Here is a 24,765-nt window from a genome sequence, read left to right as displayed (position 1 = left end):
ACAGGTATTCATGGTCAGAATTGGAATGAAATATATTTTTCTTCCCGTTAGACAGGGTTTACTTCTTTAGAATCATCTTTTGTGCAAGTAACAATTATAAAAGTGAAGCTGTGGACTGGTAATCATTTTTTTGTGGGCACCAAATGTTCTTGAATAGATGTTCATGTTTAAAATTTATGCCTTTGTTTAAAGATTCACAATTGGCTTGCTGTATAATTAAGAGTTTTCACAATCTACTCTTGCCTATCTTGACTTCAATGGTGTTTAGAAAACGTTAGAGGAAGATAAGTAGGCAGGTTTGTTTATCCACAATAAAATACACATTTTAGGTTATAATTGTCCTATCAAATCTAATCAGAGGCCACACAGTTGATTATGTAAAGGCAGAATTTCATCCAGTAACACTTGGTTTAATTGAAAGGGAGACACTTATTTTACTCAGCAATAGAAAATCCAGTATTTCTTAGGACTACAATTTTGTTCATTTAACTTCCTGGCAATAGTTTGATTTAGTTAAAAACTCCTATAGCCAGAAATGTAAAATGTAAGCACCCAGATAGAAGAATCAAGAGGAACAATTTGATCTAATTTGCTATGCCCACAACTTATAATGGAACAATCTTCTGGAGGCGTTCATGAGGCTAGGAGGGCAGAATAAACCCTTTTTCCTGATATAAATACAGGCGACACTGCCATGTGAATGTAATAAATGGAAATCAGATTGTTCCTAGATAATTAGTACCAAATGGTGGAAAACCCAACCTCTAATCTATTGCCAAACCACTAGAACACAGCAAAAAGCAAACAGCACAGTCAAGTAACGGAAACTTCTCAGTGTATCTAAATGACTGTATAAATAAAGACCCAATTTCTAAAACCAATGAAAAGATTTCCACAATTTCAGTATGATACAGAGGTATGTAATATGGGTACTATCAAAGGCTATTTCATTTGGCAGAAAAGAAACCTATGATTGAACCACTGGAGTGGTATTTAGAAGACATGTAAGCATTCTATTTGTTAAGTACAAGCAAAAAACTAGCTTTTTATACATGAGAAAATAGAAATGGTCTTCATTCACCATGCATATGAGGAATTGGATTTAAGTGAAAAAAGATTTGGAATATATATACACATATATATGTATATATGTATACATATATAAAAGATACACAATTTTTGTAGTTAGAAATGTCTTTTAACACTGAGCAAAAAAAAAAAAAAAGAAACCAAAAAAATGATACAGTCATTTTGTTTTCTTTAGCTAGAACTAAACTACTCTATAAACTTACACTGAGAAATTGCTAATGGGTGTATTGACTAAAATAATAAACAAAAGTCCAGACAATGAAAGAAAAAGAGAAATTTTTTTAATTCAAATACCATACGATAAGCCAAGACCTCCTCCTTGAATTTCAGATAAATATATGCAACATCTAATAAACATCTCCAGTTGGCTGTCCAGTAGTCAGAGTTAACATGAGTAAAAGTGAAGTACTGATTCTTTATTATTCACCTCCCCATAAGTTGTGTCTATTTCAGAAAATGACACCACCAATCCAGATGCTCAGAATAAAACCTTAAAAGACAATCCTCATCCTTTTTTTCTATTTTGCAGTACCCAACCAAGCATCAGTACATCCTGCAACCTCTAACTCCAAAATAGATTGATAATCAACCTATGCTCATCATCTCAACTGACAGAATTCTATACTAATTTACCCTTCTCCCTCTTCTACTCTACTGAAACAGTGTCCTAGCCTGCTTTGGGAACCTCACTTTAGACTCTTTATAGCCCATGGTACATACAGCAGCCAGATGATCCCAAAATTTCCTGTTTCGAACTTTTGAGTGCCTGCTCAGTGCAATTAAGAAAACAAAACAAACAAAATAAAACAAAACAAAAATCATCAACAACAACAACAAAAACCCTTTATCATGACCCATAGGGCCCTATGAAATCTAAACCCTGACTCTCTCTTCAACATCATTTCCAATTTTCTTGGTTCTTGATTACCATCTTTCAGGTGCAAGGTCTTGTTACTGTTTTCAGCTCTTAACTTTTATCATTCAGGTCTTAAATAAATTGCCACCTGCTCAGAAAGGGCTTCCCTGATAACTAATGCTCAAATTTCATAAGAACAGATATAAAACATTTCTAACTTAATAGAAATTTGCTTTACTGCAGATCCATTGCAAACTATTAAATAAAGGATACCTATATTTTAAATTTATATTTTAATTATTTCTAATTTTATTGTTTTTTAAAGTTATATTTCAAAAGTTTGAATCATTAAAAAATCTTCAACAGAGAAGATATTTATAAACATGGCAATATTTCATATTTACTAAATAATTATAGGTAATTTAATTTTATTTCTTAGTTAATATCAGAAAATTAAGAGTTCATTTTAACAGATGTAAAATAAATATAGATGCACTTGGTGTTATATTAATTTATTTCACAGCTATGTAACTAAAATTGAAAATAAAAGACAAAAATATTTGGTGATAGGCTCTTCAAAAATTTTTTTAAAACTTGCTAATAAAAACCTATAACAATATTTCAAAATGATTTGAGTTAATCAGATATATTTTAGCAATTTAAAAATGTTGAGTTCATTTTCTTTTAAGAATCAAATAATTTCTTATTTTTTTAAATTTTATTTTATTAGTTTCAAGTACACAGTACATTGACTAGTCTATGTTTTAATTTTTTTAATGTTTTTATCTTAATGAAGATGTGTACCCTCCAGTGTATCAGCAATTTCAAAAGTCTAATATCTTATTAGACTTTAAAAGCTGAAAAATTATGACAAGCAATTTTTTAAAAGTTAAAATAAAAATACAGAGAGAGATATTACCATGATAAGAGAATATAAGTAGATTATAAATTTATGAGTTATTTGCATAATGATCAATGATGCAATAATTTTTCTACAAGTGTATTACGTGCAAATAGTAGTTTAGAGAAAATGATTTCTCCTTTAAGTCAATCTTTTAGTTATAATCTTTGGAGCATTCTATTAATACACTTTCAGTCCTATGATGAACACAATATCTATAATAATTATTAAACAGCAACTTCAGGAGAGTTAATCCATTTTAATAACTGTCTATTTGAATAACTATCATTTTTTACATAAATGACTCTATCAATGAGAATTACTGAATAAATTAACATATTCAAAGACAGTGTGTGTTCATTTACATATCAACTTTTGTGCTCACTGCTTGTAATGGCTATCTCAGCCAGAGGGTCACAGACACTGACAGGTATCATCTCATTATTCCTCCTGCTCCTTGCCATTTTTGAAGCCAACTTGGTAGCCATGTGATATAACCAAGGCACATGCATAACCCCGCAATCTGATCCATTTTTTTTTCAGTTGCCCTAGTGCTTGTCCAGGGCAGTGTCTACTTTCAGGAGATATAAGAGGGGAGTGTTATTTTATCAACATGCCCCAAATGTCTCTGCTCCTTTCAAATCTACCTCAACATGATATCCTTAGTTTTCCTTCTAGACACAGAGGACATACAATGAGCAAGCTTTGCATTTGCAACCAAAATGGTGATAGATCTTATTTTAATCCTTTGTAAACATAAATACTCAAGTAAAGCTACTTTTCATATGTAATTAATTTTGTGAACAACTATCTTATTTAGATTGCTTGAAAAAGTAACCTCCTCTTTATTATCTCTATATTCCTAGTTATTTCACAGAATGCTTTATAATATGACTTTCAACAAAAGCCAAAAGGATATTGCTCGTTTTTGGGGACCGAGGTTAAAGAATTTTGAGCTGATGATCTGTTCCTTTGAGGTAGAGAGCCACCCCTCCACCCCCAAAAAAGTCATAATCTTGATGAGAAGCAAATAGTAATGGTGGTGAAGAGAAAAAAATAAAAAAGAATATTATAATAAGGCAAAACCTGAAGAGGATGCTCCAGTATCTCACTGTGTATAACAAAGGTACATGAGAATGTAGGAACCTCATTCTCATCCTCTCTTACCTTGGCTGGATCAGCCCTGCTGTCACAAACTATATGTCAGGCAGTGGAAATATGAACTGCTTCAGTATGGAAGATGAGAAAGTATGAGTTTAGAGGATTAAAGTTTTTTGACTCATTTCCAGGGAACACCAAATTTGAAACTCTAATTGTAACTTCTTATAGAAGCATTGCTCATAGTGATGAACTGGTGAAACATTCTAGTACTAGAGCGCTACACACACACACACACACACACACACACACATACATATATACATATGTACATATATAAAGTTTTCATTGAGTTAGCCTAGACACTGAACCCAAATGGACTTGCAAATAAAAATTTGCAACAAAAATTCTTTTTGAAAGTTTGCAAATGCCATAATTGTGTTTCAGTTTACAGTAACATGCTGTAAGTTATATATTAAATATCTTCAAAATATAAAATGAAATATACATTTTAATGGAGAATATCAGATAATTCAAAAAAGAAAAAATCTACTAAATATATTTTGCCTAGGAAAAATATTGTTTTAAATTCTATCTCCCTCCAAAAATTTCCCTTAGCCAAAATCACAAAATAATGGTATCATACATAGTACTGGGAAAGGAATTCAAATCTATGATAAATCAAAAGCAAATAATTTAACTATAAATGCTTGAGTGTTGTCTGCGAAGATTACTACTCATTTTAGTGTCTGAAATACAACTGTGTCACTCCCAGTGGGAACTTTTACTACATAGTATAAAACTGGGCTGCCTTGTTAACAGTTCAATTTCTAGAATAAAGTTCAATACTCCAACGGTAGATTGACTTAGGGCATTAAGTCTAACTTCAGTAAACAGTAATCAATAGGAATGAAAGAAAGAATATGCTACAAAGAGAAAAAGACCAAATTGAGAATTGTTCTAGAAACACAAGTGAAAAGAGCAACATGAAAAAACAACTCTGATCTGAGCTACTTATGTAATTTTAATTTATTAACTTTGTTTAGCACTTTTCATCTCTATTCATGTTTAGTTTTACTGATCTGAGTGTATTACTAGAAATATCTCAGAGCTGATAATCTAGAGATATTTTATCACCATGAACTTTTGTTTCTGAGAAAACATACACATGTTTTATACACTTACTGGAGATGTTGATACCTGGGTTGTTCTTAATTGGTTTTCCAAATCTTGTACTTTGTTTTTAAGTTCCATATTTTCTGTTTCTAAGTCTTGAATCTAAAAAGCAAATGATTATTGTATAACCTTCAGAAATTTACTCTTGGAAAATATTGGATTTTATAATGGCTACAATAATGAATTGGACTTCATATTATTTAAAACTTTAATACATTCTTTTGTGCACATGAGAGAAAATTATTTGATAAAGCTTGGGAAATAAAGAATTCTAGGTCACTTGAAAGACATATGACTAAATTTAAAGTATGTTTTCACATGTGTGCAAAATTCATGTTCCTAATACCTCATCTCTGTGTTTTCTAGTTGCACTGTGCAATCCGTACCCATAATCTTGGAGTATAACCACAAGACAGTGAAACTTGCTTATGATGATTTTGAAGAGAATGGAGAAAGGGTATAATTTAATTACAAAGGAATCTGATCTGCATGGGAAACCACTTACCCAGCATCTGCTGTTTCTGCTGCTCTGATCCCCATGAGAAGCATCAGGAAGTGAAGCAAAGTCACATGAGAACACTAAGTTCTTGTGGGAATTCAATATAAAATGGTTAAAAACTGTGCAGGGGATCAGGAATGAAAAATTATAGGAACACAGTGAAAGCAGTTCCAATCAGTGTGGGGGAAATTTAATGGCAGGCCTTCTAAATTTGTTTGATGATATGCAAGTTTCCCTGTATTTACATCACATAAATGTGAAACAAGTTTAGTTTACTCACTCTTTTCTGTAACCCTGCAATCTGTTTTCTTGTTTCAACATCTTTTCCTCCAGATTCTAGAAATTTCCTGTATGCCAGGTCAAATGCTTGGCCGATTGTTAAAGTTATCTCTTCAGCCTTTGTAAAAATAAAACAAAGATGATTTGCATTTCAATAATAATATGTCAGACTATTCTTTGAATCAAGAAAAACATTCACATGAGGTACTTCAAAAGGGCAATGGATGAGGGTAGAAGTGTAGTAATTGAACAAAGTTGGCTCTGCTAACAAAATAATTAAATGCCTACCCATGCACAACATAAAAAAAAAAAAATGTCTTGGCAATTAAATGAATAGCTGTTGAAATTGAAAGCAAGAGTCCTGTCCCACTCCTCATCTCTTTTATCACGGTATTTTTTTTCCTAGTTTGTTTTCCTCTCTTCCTCAAATACTTAGTGCCTATCAAATGAAAGCATAGTGTCAACTGCGGTTTCTCTCATTGCTTTGCTACTTATTTCCTCTTCCTAGTGAGGAGGGTCTGTTAAACCTGGCAAGTAGCTTGAATGAGGTTGTCTGGGTGGTGCTGTAGAAAACTTGAGATATGCCCTCTCTAAATGGAGCAACTGCTGCTCAGTTCCAGTTAATTGTTGGCTTGCGGAAGTAAGCAATTCTGACACAGAGCTGTCAGATTTTAAATATGCGAGATGAGGTCATAAATCTGAATCTTTATATGAAAGCTCCCAATTTTAAGTAAACATTATTTTTGTAAAACACTGTTGATTGAACAATATATATCTATCATCTGTATTTGAACTGGTAAACAATTTACAACTTGAAACTGCCACAAATATCCTAAATCCGCCTGGTCATTTCTTCTTCCTTCATAACTCAACTGATATAACAGTGTCTTACACAATGTAAACATTAAAGGTTTATTTACTTTATTAACATTATAAACAAATTTAGTAAATAAATTAACTGAATGCATCACAAATACATCACATTCAATTCTAAGAACTTGACATGACATAAAAACTGCTAGTAACATTAAATCTTGAAAGTACTATGCTTTCACTAATCTACTGCAAATCCTAAAACTTTCTGCTATGCTACAAGCAATCTAAATTAAAACTATGCTTTATTAATAAAGCTTAGATTTAATTAAGAAATTGTAATTTTTGTAGTTCACTATTTGTTTAAGACTTTTAGCCATAAAAAATATATATATATTCATAGCATTCAACCCAGTTAACTAAAAAAGGCAAAATAAACATCTAAATTACATTGCAAACTGTCTCATGAAAAAGCAGAAAAAAGAAATGTCTTTTTAATTTGTAGTTCCCTTATTGTATTAGCCTAGTTTCATGAATGACTAAGCTAAGGGGATCCATTTAAATTCAAAAAAACTTTATTTCAAAAAATGTTCTCAAAGCAAACGTGAAATCTAACAAGAATATATAATAAATAGCTTACAAATAAATACACCTGGTAAAAAAGACTGAATGCAATGATTCCTTCTAGTAATAATAATGTATGATTCTTTTGACACACGAATCTTTCTTTACAATTAGTTAATAAGAGAGAAGTTTTAAACTTTGCATTATTTTACATTTCATTTCACATAATTAAAAGAAAACATGTAGGTCTCATCAGCTTGTTGGGGCTACTATTTAAATTTTATCGAGTGCAATATCCAGTGAATAAAATATATGTATTAACATTTGAAAACAAAATTGTAAAAAATACAAACTATCAAAATAATGACTAAACAGTTGACAGTGACTATCTTTCTCTTAAAATAACCAAATCAATCACATTATAATATGTACTCATAGTCTAATTTTATTTTGTAAACTTATGAGTATAAAAATTGTGTAAATATTAAATCTTAATAATATGATATGATGATACTAATAAAGTGAGTTCCAGTTTCTTAGCATACTAAGATAAGCCATTTAAATTTCAAACAAGTTCTTAGAAATTCACAGAAATACTAACTATATCAAATACAACAAATGAATAGAATGAAGAGCAGAAGGACTCCAGAGAGGTCACAATCATACAGGTAATATAATATGACAGGAAGAATGTAAAAATAGGAATCTAGGGTCTTGGATTGCAGTTCTGATTCTGTTGCTATATAGCTTTGTGACTCTGGAAAAGGCACTAAATCACTCTGACCTAGATTTATTTAAAATGTGATCAAAGGGTTGGTCTAAATAGTTCAGAATTTATTTTCCAGTTTTTTTTTTTTTTATTAAACATTTAATTTTGCAATAATTTTAGATTTATATAGTTGTAAGAAATAATACAGAGAGATCTTGTATACCCTTTAAACACTTTCTCCCAATGTAAGACATAAAACTATCGTGCAAATCACAACCGACTTAGTATTGTCAAGATATAGAATAATTCCATCAGCATGAGAATCCCTCATCTTGCTGTTTATAGCCACATCCTCTTCCTCTCTATCCTACCCTGTCCTTAACTCCTGGAAAAGACTAATCTGTTCTCCATTTCCATAATTTCGTTATGTCAAGACGTTATACAAATGGAACATACAGTATGTAAGCTTTTGGGACTGACTTTTTTCACAACATATCTGGAGAGTCATCAAGGTTGTCATGTATATTAACAGTTCATTCCTCTTTACTGCTGATAGGAAGTACTCCATGGTTTGAATGTACCATTGTTTGTCGAACCATTCACCCATTATCTAGGGTTTTGTAGTTTATGACTATTATGAATAAATTTCTATATACATTTTTGTGTAAGTGTTTGTGTGAACGTAAGTTTTGATTTCTCTGGAGTAAATGCCTAAATGGGTCATACAATAGTTGCATGTTTAGTTTTGTATAAAAGTGCCAAAAATTTTCCTTAGTGGCTGTACCATTTTATATCCTCACCAAAAATGTACACATAATCCATTTTCTCACATTTTTACCAGCATTTAGTATTATCACTTTTTTATTTTAGCCTTTCTGATGGATATCTCACTTTGATTTTAATTTGCATTTCCCCGATGGGTACCAATGGTAACATTTTTTCATATCCTTATTTGCTATCTGACTATCCTCTTTAATGAAATGTTCCTTCATATCTTTTGTGCATTTTCCAACTTGATAAATTGTTTTTATGCTGTTGATTTTTGAAAGTTCTTTATATATTGTAGACACTAGTCTAATGTCTGATACAAGTTTGCAAATATTTTCTCCCAGTCTTAGCTTGTCTCCTTATCCCCTTCATAAGGCCTTTCACAGAGAAACTGTTTATTTTTGATAAAGTCAAATTTGTCGCTTATTCCATTTACAGATCTTGCTTTGGGTGTCAAGTCTAAGAACTCTGTCCAGCCTGAAGATTCTCCTTGTGTTTTGTTCTAAATGTTTTTTATTGTACATTTTACATTTAATCCATGATACATTTTCAGTTAATTATTGTAAAAAGTGTGAGGTTTAGGTCAGGTGTATTTTGCTTGTCCATGGAGATCCAAGTTTACCAGCACCATATGTTGAAATGGCCATCTTTTGTATTTGCATCTGTTATGTTGCTTTTGTACCTTTGTCAAAAATCAGTGGGGTATATTTGTGTGAGTTGATTTCTGTGATCTCTATTCGATTCCATTAATGTATTTATCTATTCCCTCACCAAAACTAGTCTTGATTACTTTAAGGGTATAATAAGTCTTGAAATGGGGTAAACTGATTTATTCCATTTCTTCCAAACTGTTTTAGCAATTCTAGTTCATTTGCCTTACCATATACATTTTAGAATGATCTTATCTATATCTAACAACAAATCTTGCTATGAATTTGACAGAAACTGTGTTAAACCTGTACATTACTTTGGAGAGAACTGATATATATACTAGACAGAGTTCTTGAATCCATAAACATGGTATATCTATTTATTTACATCTCCTTTTATTTCTTTCATCAGTGATTTGTAGTTTTTGACATACAAGTCTAATACAAGTTTCACATGTTAGGGTTATAAATATGTACTTTTTAAAGTAATTGTAAATTTTGTATTCATGTGTTCATTGCTAGCATATAGTTATACAATTGATGTTTATATGTTTATTATGTGTTCTGCACCTTACTGAACTCACTTAATAGACCAAGGTATTTTTTGTAAACTCATTTGGATTTTCCCTGTAAATAATCATGTATCTGCAAAAAAAGGTCTGTTTTATTTCTTCCTTTATAATCTGTATGCTTATTTTCTTTTCTTGCTTTATTGCAATGGCTAGAACTTCCAGGACTGTGTTTAATAACAATGGCTGAAGTAGAAATCCTGGCCTTTTTCTGACTTTTAGGAAGAAAGCATTCAGTTTTTCACCATTAAGTTAAATATTATCTATAGTTTCAATTTTAAATGCTCTTTATCAAATTGAAGAATTTACCTTATAATCCTATTTTCTGGCAGTACTTAATCATAAATAGAATTTGATTTTTTTCAAGCATTTTTAAAGCACTAATTATATGATCGTATGATTTTTCATTTTCATCCTGTTAATATGGTTGGTTACATTGTTAGATATTTGAATATTGAACAAGACTTGCATGCCAAGAGCAACCTCTACTTCATCTTTGCATATTATTATTTTTATATTTTGCTGAATTATATTTGCTAATAATTTATTAGGAATCCTTGCATATACATTCTTAAGGGATAAAATTTGGTCTGTAATTTTCTTTCTTTTATGTACTATGTCTAGTTTTGCTATTAGAAAAATAATAGTTTCATAAAATGAATTGAGGAGTGCTCTCACTTCTATTTTTTTGAAATAGGTTGTATAGAATGGTAATTCTTTAAGTATTTTATAGGTTCCTCCAGTGAAACTATCTAGGCCTGGCGATTTCTCTTTTAATACGTTTTAAATTATAAGTTCAATTTCCTTTATAGTTATGGGGCTGTTCAAATTATATATTTAATATTAGGTGATTTAACGTAGTTTTTGTTTCTTGAAAAGTTAATTCAATTAATCCTTGTCATCAAATTTATGTGTATAGCTATTTATAGCATCTTATTATTCTTTTGCTATCTGGAGGGTCGGCGATAAAAATCTCCTATTTTATTCCTGACATTGGTAACTTGTGTCTTTCCTTTTTTTTTTCTTTGCCAATCTTACTACATTTTTGTTACTTTTATGATCTTTCAAAGAACCAGTTCTTTGTTTCATTGTCTCTATTCGTTTGTTTTTAATTTCATTAATTTCTTTTTCACCTTTCTTATATTCTTCCTTCTGCTTACTTTGAGTTTATTTTGATATTTTGTTTTCTAGGTACTTGAGGTGGGAGCTTAAATTATGGATTTGAGACATATTTTTTCCTAATGCATTAACTTAGCTGTTATAAATTTCTGTCAGCATTATTTTATCTATAGCACAAAAATGTTATGTTCTATTTCATTTACACATAGTTCACTGCATCATAAATTTTTTCCTTTGTAAATTCCTCTCTGACAGATGGAATGTTTACAAATGTGACGTTTCATTTACAAGTGTTTCAAGATTTTTCTGTGATTATTCTGTTATTTTTTTAGATTGATTTCTTTGTTGTTCTTTCTTAGTTGCTTCAATTCTTTTAAATTTTTGAAATTTATTTTATATCTCAAGATATGGTCTATTTTAGTACTGGTGTTTTCTTTATATCTTCTACTTCTTTGCTTAGATTTTCTATTTCTTTGATAAAATTTTCTTTAAAAAATTGTTTTAGTTGTGCATATAATTTTTAAAAAATTATCTTTATGATGTCTCTTTAAAATCTTTGGTAATTCTAATATTCTCTCATCTCAGTGTTGGGATCTATTGGTCATCTTTTTTATTAATTTAGTTTAAGATCTTGTTTCTTGATATCCTGAGTGATTTTTAATTGAATACTGGGTACTTTACATATTATCTGAGACTCTAGAAATTATTTAAACTTTTTGTTTTGGGTGGTTCACTCTCATAGAATTTCAGTAGGAGAATGGGAATGGGAGAGCACTGCCTCATCACTGCCTTGTGGGAATAGATGTTCAGCTTCCTCACTTGGCCTCTCTTTATTACTGCTTGGCAAGGCTTAGTACTCTAGCTCCCCATGTGATCTTCATTGTCACCACAGAAGGAGGAAGACTCATTAACACAACATGATGCTGTTAATAAAGTAGTGAATTCCAGCTTCATGGCACATTATGATGGATGCCATCTATCTTTCAACTCTCAACAATTTTACAGAAGTACTGAAAAGATAAAATGAGGAGATAAGACAAAGGCCTCATTAAAAGCAGATGGACTCTGGAACAGGTCAGTTATGAGAATAATACAGCATAATGCAACAAAAGCTTCAATGCCAATCTAATGTCGAATTTTAATCTTGATTCTGTCACTCTAAGATTAGTTGTTTAAAATTAAAATTAAAGAAATTAGCATATCGAAAATTCTATGTACATTTCAAAATCAATTTTATAAATATAGTTATTGTTATAATTACAGCAAATAAAACCTTGAGGTGAATATAACATAACGAAACTTTGAAGAAACATGTCTTCTTTGGGCTCATGAAAGTGATGCTGACTGTAGTTGGAGAGATATCTTGGATCCTTTCAAAGTCCAGACTTCTGTCTGCCTGAAGCAGAATCACTTGGCGAACTTATTAAATGTAGATTTCCTGAGCTCCAGCCCCAATTAATATGAACTTATTTTTTGAGGGCTTTATTTTCAAGACCCTTCTTATGAATATTATGCAAAATAATGGTTGTGAGCCACTGCTATAGGCTTCAAGAAATTATTTTCAAACTTCAAGAAAAAAAAAAAAAAAAAAACACTAATAGGCTATATCCAAAGGAAATAATGGATCAAGAAGTTGATCACGAGATAATCATGCTAAGCATAATAAGCCAGACAGAAAAAGTTGAAAATTACATGATATCACTTATATATGGGATATAAACCTAAAAGCAACAAATGAGCAGGACAAACGAACAGAGACTCATGGACATGGACTATAGACTAGTGGTTATCAGAGGTTAGGGGGTGAGGGAGGAAGGGGGAGGTAGGTGGGAAAAAGAGGGTCAAATATAGTGGAGTAGGGGGAAGGTGAAGTGGGTAAAGGGGATCAAATATATGTTAGCTAAAGGAAACTGGACTTTGGGTGGTAAACACACAATAGAACATATGGATGTCAAATTATAATGTACACCTGAAAATTATATAATTGTATTTACCAATGTTACCCCAATAAACTTAATAATAGAAAAAAAGAAATAAAAAAATTGAAATTCAGGAAATCAAGTATAGACAATTATGATCAGGAGGAAACAATGTAACTACACAGTGGCAAAAGATTATTCTATCTTACACATACATCTATTTTAATTTTCTCAATCACATGGAGAAAAACATGCAAACAATCATGGTTAAGAAGCACTTGGAACATTAAATATAATGCATTCATTCAATAGGATAAATTTAAAAAACAACTTGAATTTCATATAAAATTGTTATCATGCACATAGTATTCCTTATATAAGTAAGCATATTTTTCTGATGTGTTATTCCATAATGTTCATAAAATCCTCAAAAGATATTTTGACATCAAGTAGCTTAGCACATTAGTTTGCCTTTTTAGAGCCTTATAATTTAACAGATACAGATAACTTGTTCTACATTTTGCAAATTTTTCCAAATAGTATTTTTTTAAGGAAAAATTTACAGAGCATATATTGTCTACCTGACGTGGAAGCTATATGGACAAATAAAAAGATATTTGTTTTGAAGGTCACATACCAAAACCAGAAATAAATTACATAATAGGGATAATAATATTAGTCCTCTGGTATTGTTGACAGCATGAAAAATGAACAAATAAATGAATTAAGTTCTTTTTCCTGTTTAAGCCAAGAATGTTGTTGAGGTTAGATGTTCTTCCTTCACTAAAGCCACCAATGCTGCAATGTGTGCTTAAAATTCACAACTACGTTTTAAAACAGGACCTCGGACTAGGTTATGATTAGCATTAGCTTATGCTTATAATCAAGACACAGGGTTTTCCTTAAAATTCCAGAAGATGAAAGAACTATGGCAGAACTTAACTTTGGAATTCCCTGATTGTTCTTACTTACTAAGAACTTTAGATTACATTCACAGGCTAATATGCATGCATTCATGTAGCACACAAACGCACATACAATTCTATTACCTTTCATTTAAATTAAGTTTTCTGAATAATGAAAGTTAAGAAACATATTTTCAAAGTATTGGAGATTTTTTTAAGGATCCATACACATTTCATTTCCTGGAGTTTAAAATATTTATTTTCACCAGATCAATTATATTATAGGAAAAATAGCTTTGCTCACCATTACTCTTTGCATTATGTACATATTACTAACTCATATTTAATATTCAAATTGCAAATAAATTAAAAGATTATAAGAGAAATAAATGCATAAGATAAGCAGGCATGACATTCTAAGAAGAAATTCGCATGCAAGCTTGTGCCCCCGGAACATGAGAATTTAGTTAAGGATGAAATCCTGAAGCATATTCTCATGACAGGATGGATCTATTAGTGTAGCTAAGTATTTGCAGGCTTTATTCATTTCCAAATACTTTACTAATGCCGGAAACAAGATAATTCCTGGCTTGTAAAACAGAACAAACCACCCTAAAACATCTGGCATACTTACACACTTTTCGCTGTCAAATACATAGCACAAATGTTTATTTGACTCAGAATCTTTGCATATGAAAGTGAATATCCTCTTGTCAGTTTTATCATCTGCACAAAATGATATTCTATGAAGCTGGCAATTGTGTTGGACTTCCTGTGAACACATGTAGAAATAAACATAGCTGAGTTTTTTTTTCCATTTTCTGAAATGGAAAAAAAGCTAGTGTTAAGAACATACAACACATGACTTTAAAAGCGAAACAATATTCTGTCAAATTTCGATTTTATAATTACATATACCCCAAGCTTAAACAAATACATAATGGAGATGAACCCCTTGACTTAGGATAATCATTTCAATGGTACTTAGAAAAACACGAACAAAATATGAACGATCAGAATTTCATGGGTTTTCAGAGCTTGCTGACATTTGATATATCATTCTTACTCACTTTACTGTTTATCAGACCGAAATGAGATACACAAATAAATGCTGAGAGAATTTGTCTACAGCAGTGCATTCTTTCCCTGCATACAAACCAAATTGTAAGTCATCAAAGGGTTGCTTGGCAAGCACGAAAATTAAAATGAGGAAGTATATTACATGATTGTCATTTTTTTTGTCATTACTAGATAGACTGATCCATCCATTTCAACAGCAGGAAGGAACATGCTAAAAAGAAGGGCTTAACCTACTAAGGCTTTGGATGAGAGCATCTTCTCTTTCTTGTGTTAGTGCTGAGATGAACAATGACCACATCTGTCTGAAACTGTCCTATATTTTGTCTGATCGACCAGTCTCTTCTTATTGACATATTTGTTTTAATGTTAATACAGTCAATCAAACAATAGCCTTCAGTTGCATCGTAGCTCTCAAATAGTGATAGCAGGTCTACATCAGTTTATTAATTATACGATCATGTTAATGATACATAAAGAGGAACTATCATTACTATAGGATACAGAAAAAGATGATTTTTTTTCCATGTATAAAAGGAATAAGTAATATGAAAACATACCATTCACATAGTTGGTGGTGAAACCTATGCAATTCTTTCATTAATTCACATACCAGTATGATCTCAGAAAGCCTTTGGTTATAAAAGCTGGGAATCACCTTCATTTGTTTAGATTAGCAGAAGTATCGTCCTAACAAAAGAAGACTAAGGAGCTGAAAATTACAATTTTATATTATTTGTGTGGGATTTTTGTTGTGATAGATCTTTATGGATTTTAAATGTATAGTACTAATTTTTTGTTGAGACAGGATAAAGACTTGGGAACACAATAAACTATCGTGAGAACACATTTATCCTTTAATATTGATGACATTTTATTGGAATTGGAACAAAAAGTAAATAAACCCTCATTTCACCTATAATACCTCTTCCTAGCACAGCATAATCTTCATTTGGAGGACAAGTGAGAAAAGCAGAAAGGGGAAAACACACAGAAAGCTACTGGAGCCAACTGAGATTGCTTTTTACTTCCATTTTCATCCATCCATATGGGATTGAAAAAGTCTATTTCTATCAAGTCCATGTTAGATTAATACTGAATTTTTAAATCCTACCTCCTATATATTTTACTATAAATAAATTAGTCTGAGGAGCACCATATTTTTCCCCTAAATTACAACTTTTACCCAAAATAAAATGAATGGCAGATATTTTTTGGTTCACTCACATCTCCTCAATGGTTCCTAAATGCGTATCTATGAACAGTTTGCATCAGAATCACCTGGTAAGGTTTTGTTTGTTTGTTTGTTTGTTGTTTGTTAAAATACAGATGTTAAGTCTTGTTTTGCAGATTCTAAATCTGAAAGGCTTAGGTGGATTCTAGCAATAGGCATCTATAATCTCCTAGGGGCACTGATGTGCAGAAGAGCTGCTATGGCTCTGTTTCAGAGTACCCACAGTTTTTTATGGATTCAAAAAATGGTACATTCTATGTGCACACTAAAAGTAAGATATTCTATGTTCATATGTAATATATGGGTAAAGAGTCAGTTGCTCTCTGTTCATATGTAATAAAATTGAATTTATAAGACATTTCAAAGATTTTAAAACTTCAGATAGCTCTTCAAGTTTGGTAGGAATAAAAACAGAGATGCTTTTTTCCCATTAAAAGCTTAGATAACTTACTTTTTTGGGGGAAATTCTATTGGGCCTTTTGAAAATTAGCTATCAAGTATAGAAAATAGATACTTTGTGACAAAAGAAAAGCACTGGTGTTATTGATTTGGGTAAAGCAAAATACGGTGATCAAAAGTCAGTTGTATAATTACATTGAGTTGAATCCTACCTTGTTGATGTTTTGTAAATGGGGTTTAGGTTGGGGGAGGTATGGAGATTTGACAGTAAGAGTTTAGGGAACAGAATGATGTGGTTGACAGGCTGTTTGCGGAAACTCATTATTATAGGAGACTGATGGGGAATTCTACAATCACCAGCTGATAATATTATGTTACATTTGCATTCACATGATCCATCCCTGTCTCTGCTCACCATTACTTTTTGCATTATGTACATATTACTAAATCATACTTGAGATTATAATTAAAAATAAATTAAATGATTATTAGTGTTAGTGATCTTATAGTATCTTTAAATCTTTATATTTTGTGCTTTTGTAAGGATATGCCATTAAGAAACTATCAATTCTAAACACTAAAGAAGTTTTCTCCATATACTGCATGAAATCATATTTGCACTTTTTAAATACTTAAACTTTGTATTAATTAATGAAAAAGTTGAAGCATTATAATGTTCAATAACAATATAATGTTCAATAACAATATAATGTTCAATAGCATGGTTTTATAGATTATAATTCATAGATTATGGTATTGGTGAAATTTTTATAGTTTAGGATATATTATGGGTAGGCTCAAATCAAAAAGAACAAGAACACATATAAATGATACATAAAGTGTATTATCATATTTCAAGGTGTAGTTTGACAAGTCCTAAAGATTCATGTAAGAAACTGAGTTAATAATTAATTGTACACGCATACACTCCAAAACAGTTATAGGATCTATATGGCTTAGAAGAAGCTTTAAACATGGCCTACAAATGACGTGTTCTGGCTGAACATTAGCTACATAATTTTAAAAAGGAAATGTAGGACTAGGATTATTATTATTTTTAAATTGTGCATAAGACTAGACTTTGGTTGGTATGCTTTTGGTTGCAGTGTTACTTTTATTATTTCCACAACCTACCGTTCTTTTGTAACTATCATTTGCTTAATGAATTCATCTCAGCCAACCCACCTGTTCAACAGATAATGCCTCACTTTTAACGGCCTTGTTTCCAAGCAAACTATACACATACCGCACGCACACACACACACACACACACTATATTCAATTATATGCTTGAATAGAAACCTCCACTATCCTTTCACTACTTCTTTGTCTGCTTTCAGCCACCTCAGCAGTAGTTATTTAGGGGTAGCTATAACCAAAGTAGTGTCCAACTTTTTGTTACTTAATACTAAATGTGAATAACAGGAATAAATTAGACGGGATAGTTGTGGGAGGTCTTATATTCATGGCTGGAAAGTCTGAAGGAATGTCATACATTGTTCTTTAATTTGGAATTGAACAATAACTGTGGGTGCACCCATGCCATAGTCCAGTTATCCTCAAATACATTAAAAATGCAGAATTTCCACAGAGATTCTGATTCTTTAGGCTAAGACAGGGCTTTAGAACTTAATTTTGCAAACGGCTCAGGTATTTTTAATGCAAGTACTCCATAGACTATAATTCGAAAATGTGGGCTACTGATGTAGCCAGCAGACTACGACTACACCGGAACTCCTTGAATTCAGCGTACATAAGAATCACTGTATTTCTTCTTAAACTGCAGATTCAGATTCAGTAGGTCTGGAATGGGACCTGAGATTCTACATTTCTAACAAGCTCCCAGATGATGCTGGTCCACAGACACCACTGTTAGGGATGGTATGCACATAGATGAAGGTATCAATGGCAAATACTGGACTGGTGTAAAGCTGCAGAACTGTGGAAAATAGTCTCATAATCTGTTTACAGGTCAGGGTTTCCTTGATGATTTCAAATTGAATTAATTTATCAGTAACCATGCTACAGTGTTAGAGGAAAGCACTCGCATTATGTATTTGTAAAATAATTGGAGTTGAATGTTAATCAATTTTTCCAAAGTGATGTTCATGGTCTTATCAAAATTTCTAAACAATAATTTTAGGCATTGCAAATAAAGTACTATATTAGTTTGCTAGAGTTCTCATAACAGAAAACCACAGACTTAGTAGCCTAAATAACCAAAATTATTTTCTCACAATTCTAGAGGCTAGACGTCCAAGATCAAGATGTCAGCAGGTTTGGTTTCTGCTGGAGTCTCTCTCAGCTTGCAGATGGCTACCTTCTTGTTGTGTCTTCATATGACCTTTCCACTGTGCTCATGCATCCTTCATGTTTCTCCCTTTTTAAATAAAGACACCAATCACATTGGATTAAGGCCCCATTTAACTTTAACCTTAAAGGCCCTATCTCCAAATTCAGTCATATTGGCGGTTAAGAGCTTTCACATAGGAATTTTGGGTAGGAACAATTCAGTCCATAATGAGTACATATTAATAAATGTGAAGCCAGAATAGGTTTTGTTAAAATTTTTTCATTGGATTTTTAGGGAAAAAGGCTCTTAAATATAAGAAGTTTAAGTTTATACTGTGTTAATGGGCTGAATTGTGTTCCCTTTAAATTCATGTGTTAAAGCTGTAGGCCCTCGTACCTCAGAATGTGACTGTCTTTGGAGATAAACACTTGAAGGAGGTGATTAAGTTAAAATGAGGTCATTAGGGTGGTTTCTTATCCAATCTGACTGGTGTCCTCAAAAGAAAATTGGACACACAAAGAGACGCCAGGGGTGGTGTATGTAGATGACCATGTGAAGAGGCTGCAAGATAGCAGCCATCTGCAAGCCAAGGAGGGAAGCCTCAGAGGAAACCAACTTCAACATTCAGAATAGTGAAAAATAAATTTCTGTTGTTTGAGACATCAGGTCTGTGGTATTTTATAATGGCAGCCCCAATAAAATACACAGTGATGATGTCTACAGGCAATAAGAGTCAGTCCAGGATGTTTTAAGAAACAACACACAGCTTTTGTCTTCTCTTATACTCAGTGAGCCATACTTTATGCATCTCCTTCACAGCAAGTGAAGGAAAATTCCTAAATATAAGACTAAGTACTACTGAATGCACTTAATATAAATTATTACATCTCAAACACAGGATGAAGAACAGACCACTCAGAGCATAAGTCCAAAAGTTGTTTTTCTTCCTAAATTAAATATCCTAGTTTTAAATGATCATTAACTGAGAACTAAATAGTTCCAGTTGGTAAGATATTTTATTTATTAAAATAGGAATATAATTACAATTAATTAAATATTAGAGTGCTTCTGACATTCAAAAATAAGCCTTACCTTTGTTTTGGGTTCTAGAATTTTTACTCCATAAATTGATATCTGCAACTCAACTTTAGGAATTTTCTGGCCTTCAGATTTCTTGATATGCCTTGCAAACTACAAATGAAATATTATTCACAAAACTGTAATTCTGTTTCTATGGAGAATGAACATGAACAAATATATAGAGTCTGAATTCAGTATTGAACTTTCATGAAATTATTGCCCATTATAAAATATTTTATGAACAACAAATAGCTTTAAAATTTTAGAAATCAAGTAACTTACCATTATCATCATTAAAATCAGATTACTTTTTAATAACTTTTAAAAAACAATTTTAATGTACTTCTTTCATGGTATTTTAAAAATTGTATTCATATCAGTTGAGAAAAAGAAAAATCTTTCGGGGAAGATAAGCAGAGATAAATTATTTTGTCCTGGGGATCTCTTGATTTTAATACCATTAGAAAACTTGAAGTCCATCAGTACTGGATGTGCCATCTTTGCAATTTCTAGACTCACCTTGTTTGGTATACAGTCTTACCTAACCAAACCAATGAATAAAAGGAGACAGATTACTATATTCAAACTGAAGCTAAGAAATGATGTAATTATTCCAGCTAAAATATAGTACTCAGAGTTAGACTCAGCCTAGAATTACAAATGTAGTGAGTTTCTTGAAAATGTAAACTTTTTTTAATGCTTTCATAGTAGTACTAATTGTATCTTCTTAAGTGTATGAAAATGCTTGTTAGGTTCTGTTAAAAAAATCAAAAAGAAAGTCAGAATAATCATGTACTTAAGCATATGAAATGTCTGCCTCTCTGATAGCATTGTCAGATTTAGTGCCAGAAAAAAAATTACAGGAGCCCAGTTAAATATGAATATTAAACTATGAATACATTTTTAAACTTTTATCATTTTAGAGTACACATATACATTCTATATGTATACATACATAACACATATATGCTATTTAATATAAACATATCCCACACAATATTTGAAACATACTTATACTAAAAAATTATTCATTGTTTATCTGAAATTTAAAGTTTTCTGAGTGTTCTGATCTGTCTAGCAATGCTTTTCTCCCCCTACATTCCCTCTTTCCTCCTTTCCCCACCATTTTAAGAAATGAAAAAACCTATTGAAAAGAATAGGATTTCTTAGTCCACTTTTAGAACTTCCAAACATCATTTCCTAATATAGCATCTTTTCCGCATACGATCATCTTAAACTGACTCAAAATAGATTGCACATAAGGCAGGGTAGGGTTTCAGTTTTCTTTTGTGTGTCATATTTACTTGCATTGTGCATTTCTCTCTAATTTAGGGCAGATGTGAATACACATGGTATAGTTCAATCCTGGAGCAGAGAGTGGATAAGGCCTTTTTTTTCTTTTCATGGCCTTGCTCTGACATAGAGAATAATATAATTAATGCATGTACGAATGCCTTGAAGTGTCTCCCTTTATATGCCAGGGGGAGTGTCTCCCTTTATACCCATTTTAGGTGGTATAACTTTTTAGCTTGCTGTCTGTTATGTTCTATGAATGTAGGCAGCTTTCTTTCTTTCCTTTCTTTTGTATCCAGCATTCTTACATTCTGCACATGAATTCTAGCAATATATGCCAGAGAATTTTTTTTGTCTTCAAGAAAATTGTTTTGCTTCAGTGAAAACTGTTAAAAATTATCCCGGCTCTCTCTCAAAGAAAGTGGATTAATTTTGTTTCTCTTCCCTTCATAATCTCCTTCTTGCATTTGCATAATTAAAACAATTTGGGGAAGTTCACATATGAAGGCTTAAAAAATCCATCTATGTGAATGAACATGAACAACCATTCCCATCCCGGGCTGCAGAAACACTAAAAGCTACAGTCCTAGGGGCTGTTCTTCTCCAGAAACAATGAGCACTGGCTCTTGAGGCCTTTTTCACATCTGGACACAACCACTCCTGTGACCTCTTTTAGTTTCCAAAAAGTCTATCACAAAACAACTGTTAATATTAAACTTATCTGTTGAGATATTTCTTTTCTGCCAGGAAAAATAAAGGGAAGAAATAATGGGAGAAATGAAGAAAGGAAGTAAATAGGGACTGGAGGTAGAAAAAACAAAGAGAGGAAGAGAAGAGGAAACAAGAGAAAGAGATAAAGAAAGATAAACATAAAATATCTGATCTAAGGCATGTGAAGCCTTTTTCTCTGCTTCATAGCAAGATGAAGCAATTGTGTTCAAAGATTCGTAAGTCATCCAGTCTAATACCTTGGTCAATAAAATGGGTCTGCAGCAGTCAGACCTACAACCTAGTTGTGCAGCTACTCATCACTAAATAACTCTTTTCTTTTGCACAACAGATTTTCTTTATTTAGAAAATGAACTTCCCAGTTCTATTCTCACGTGTACCAAGGTTTATACTGGTTATTGACCTTGACTGTTGAGTAAATGTTGCAAGACACTCATGCTTAAGGTTATATTCATTCAATCTGTATTTTAGACAGAGTATAATATTCTCATTCAACCCATTTTTCTGAAATTTAATATTACTGTATTCTATAGTTTACATGTTCCCTCTAACTCCAAGTCTCTTCTCTTACTTGTAGACCTCTTAACTGTATTCCAAAACACTTGTTGAAACTTCTATGTTGAAGACATGCTCATCATTCTAACTTACAGTACAGTCTTTTCTCTCCCTATTTACTATTTGAAGATTAACGCTTAAAGACATTTTTTGCAAATTTCTTTCAACTTTAGCTTAAGGGAATTCATTGTTTGATCTTCTAAATAGTGTTCTACCCTTAAAACTTGCATGTAATTATCCAATAAAAATTATTTAAAGGGGAGTAAAGTTTAAACATCTTGGAGAATAGCTGGTTACAACAAACAAAAACAAACTTATCACCATAAAATGACGGGAAAGATGAAGTATTACTCAAAATGCATAAAGTACTTAGTGAAATATATGTCCCTGGAAGTAAGCAGAAGAGCTAAAGAAAACTTAAAGGAGCACTACTGAGTTTAAATGTCATCACCACACAATTTGTATTCATTTCTCAGAGTACTTTTGAAAAAATGAAATCTAACTATATAACTAATGAAATATACATCATTAGGCAAGAAAATTAATAAATTTTTCACTTTGGGCCAAATAGTCTGAGCTATTATTCCTCTTTGTGGTTCTTATATTTAATTGTTAATTTATTCCTATAGGGAATATTTTAAAATAATTTTAAATCCTACTTTTAAATTATTTTAAAATCCTATAGGGAAATCAGCTATGTATGTATGTTTGTAATTAAATTAAGCTCTAACCATTTTATTAATTAAATGACTGTTATGAAGACCAGAGCAGTGTGTCATACCATGGGGATATAATGTACAGCATGGTGACTGTGGTCGGTAGTTAATAACACTGCATTGTATATTCAAGAGTTGCTAAGAGGGAAGGTCTTAAAAGTCCTCAACATGAGAAAAAGCATTTTCTGATTATGTATGATGATCGATGTTAACTACTAGACTTATTGTGGTGATTATAAAACTAAAACAAAACAGAGTGTCATGTTACACAGAGAAAGTGAGATCGAATGAAAAATCTTCTGGACCTAGATTTAATTGAACTCAACAGTAATCTCCAAGGCCACATTCCTTGAGGTAGCTTCAAGTAATTCTAATTTAGCTCCATCAGGGTAGGGGTCTCTTCTCTAAAACTGAGGTCCAGGAATGCTATCCCCTTGCTATCTCTCAGAGAAATCAAGAAGATTTAGATCTATGCATCAATATTTATTCACATGTAAACTTAAGCAGATTGTTTAGGATATATATTGAGTCCTCTAACATTTACATTAGTTGTATTACTAAAAACAAAACACTTAAAAATTAAATTCATTACAATTACAATGATATTAAATATATAGAAGTTGAAAGGGTGTTTAAATGATTACATTTTAGAAAATTTTGTATTTTCTTAAGTCTTAGGCTAAAACATGATCAAGACAAGAAAATATGTTGTTTTGACAAATATAGAATCTGAAAGTAAAAACTTTAACATTTATAAAAATGAGTACATGTAAGAAAAATTTATAAACTATAAATTCTCCACTAAGTGACTGAAAAAGAGTACGTAATAAAATAAATCAAATTTTTAAAATTTTTCTTAAAACATAATCAGGCATCATTGAACATAGAAGCATGAAAAACTGATTATTGAAAACGTTTAAGTTTTCCATCATATTGCATTCTTAAATTGCAAATTCTTCTTTAATGTCAGAAGCCAACATATTAATATTGCTAACTTTTGAAAAATTTAGTAAATATAAATAAAAAGTTACTTTATGTAGCAAATAAAATAAAATACTAAACTATAGCGGTTAAAAAAGCAGTCAGAATACATGTTTAAGAAAATTAAGCAGGAAATTAAAATGGGGGATGTGCACACAAAGCAGACTTAAAGAGCAAATTTCTTTTCTTTTAGTAGTGCCATAGCACCATCTTCTGGCCATTTTGACATGACAACAGAATTAAAGAGGAGAGAGGGCATGAATTATTTTTTTTAATGTAAATACTCATACTTTGCATTGTAGCCTCTGATGCACACATAAAAAAATAAATGAAAAATAGATTTTAAAAAGCATTGTTTTATTCATTAATTCATGAATAATTACCCTCAGATAGATTTTCCTGATCTACAAAATTTTTGCAATCAGTAGAGCAAAGATTGCTAATTATATATTCTGGAAGATATCTGAAGGACAAAACTACTCTTAATGAAATAC

At 31.5% G+C, this 24,765-nt stretch overlaps 1 protein-coding gene across 18 annotated transcripts in view; it reads right to left on the bottom strand.

Moving 5' to 3' along the window:
* GULP1 (GULP PTB domain containing engulfment adaptor 1) overlaps window positions 1–24,765 on the bottom strand; it is a 203,932-nt gene that overhangs the window by 16,632 nt on the left and 162,535 nt on the right. For 11 of the 18 annotated variants that reach the window (XM_039844208.1, XM_039844199.1, XM_039844197.1 and 8 more), the window contains 5 exons: window positions 20,010–20,108; window positions 14,549–14,686; window positions 5,900–6,016; window positions 5,626–5,706; window positions 5,130–5,222 (listed from right to left, as the gene is read on the bottom strand). In XM_039844208.1, the coding sequence (XP_039700142.1) occupies window positions 5,130–5,222; window positions 5,626–5,706; window positions 5,900–6,016; window positions 14,549–14,686; window positions 20,010–20,108 (528 nt within the window). The remainder of the gene's footprint in view (window positions 1–5,129; window positions 5,223–5,625; window positions 5,707–5,899; window positions 6,017–14,548; window positions 14,687–20,009; window positions 20,109–24,765) is intronic. The other 7 variants (XM_039844216.1, XM_039844214.1, XM_039844211.1 and 4 more) reach the window with 2 other exon arrangements.

The sequence above is a fragment of the Pteropus medius genome, unplaced genomic scaffold (assembly GCF_902729225.1).
Source record: "Pteropus medius unplaced genomic scaffold, Ma_sr-lr_union100, whole genome shotgun sequence".
Taxonomy (NCBI): Eukaryota; Metazoa; Chordata; class Mammalia; order Chiroptera; family Pteropodidae; genus Pteropus; species Pteropus medius.
The sequence above is the reverse complement of the archived record's forward strand: the minus strand, read 5'-3'. Positions and strand labels throughout refer to the sequence as shown.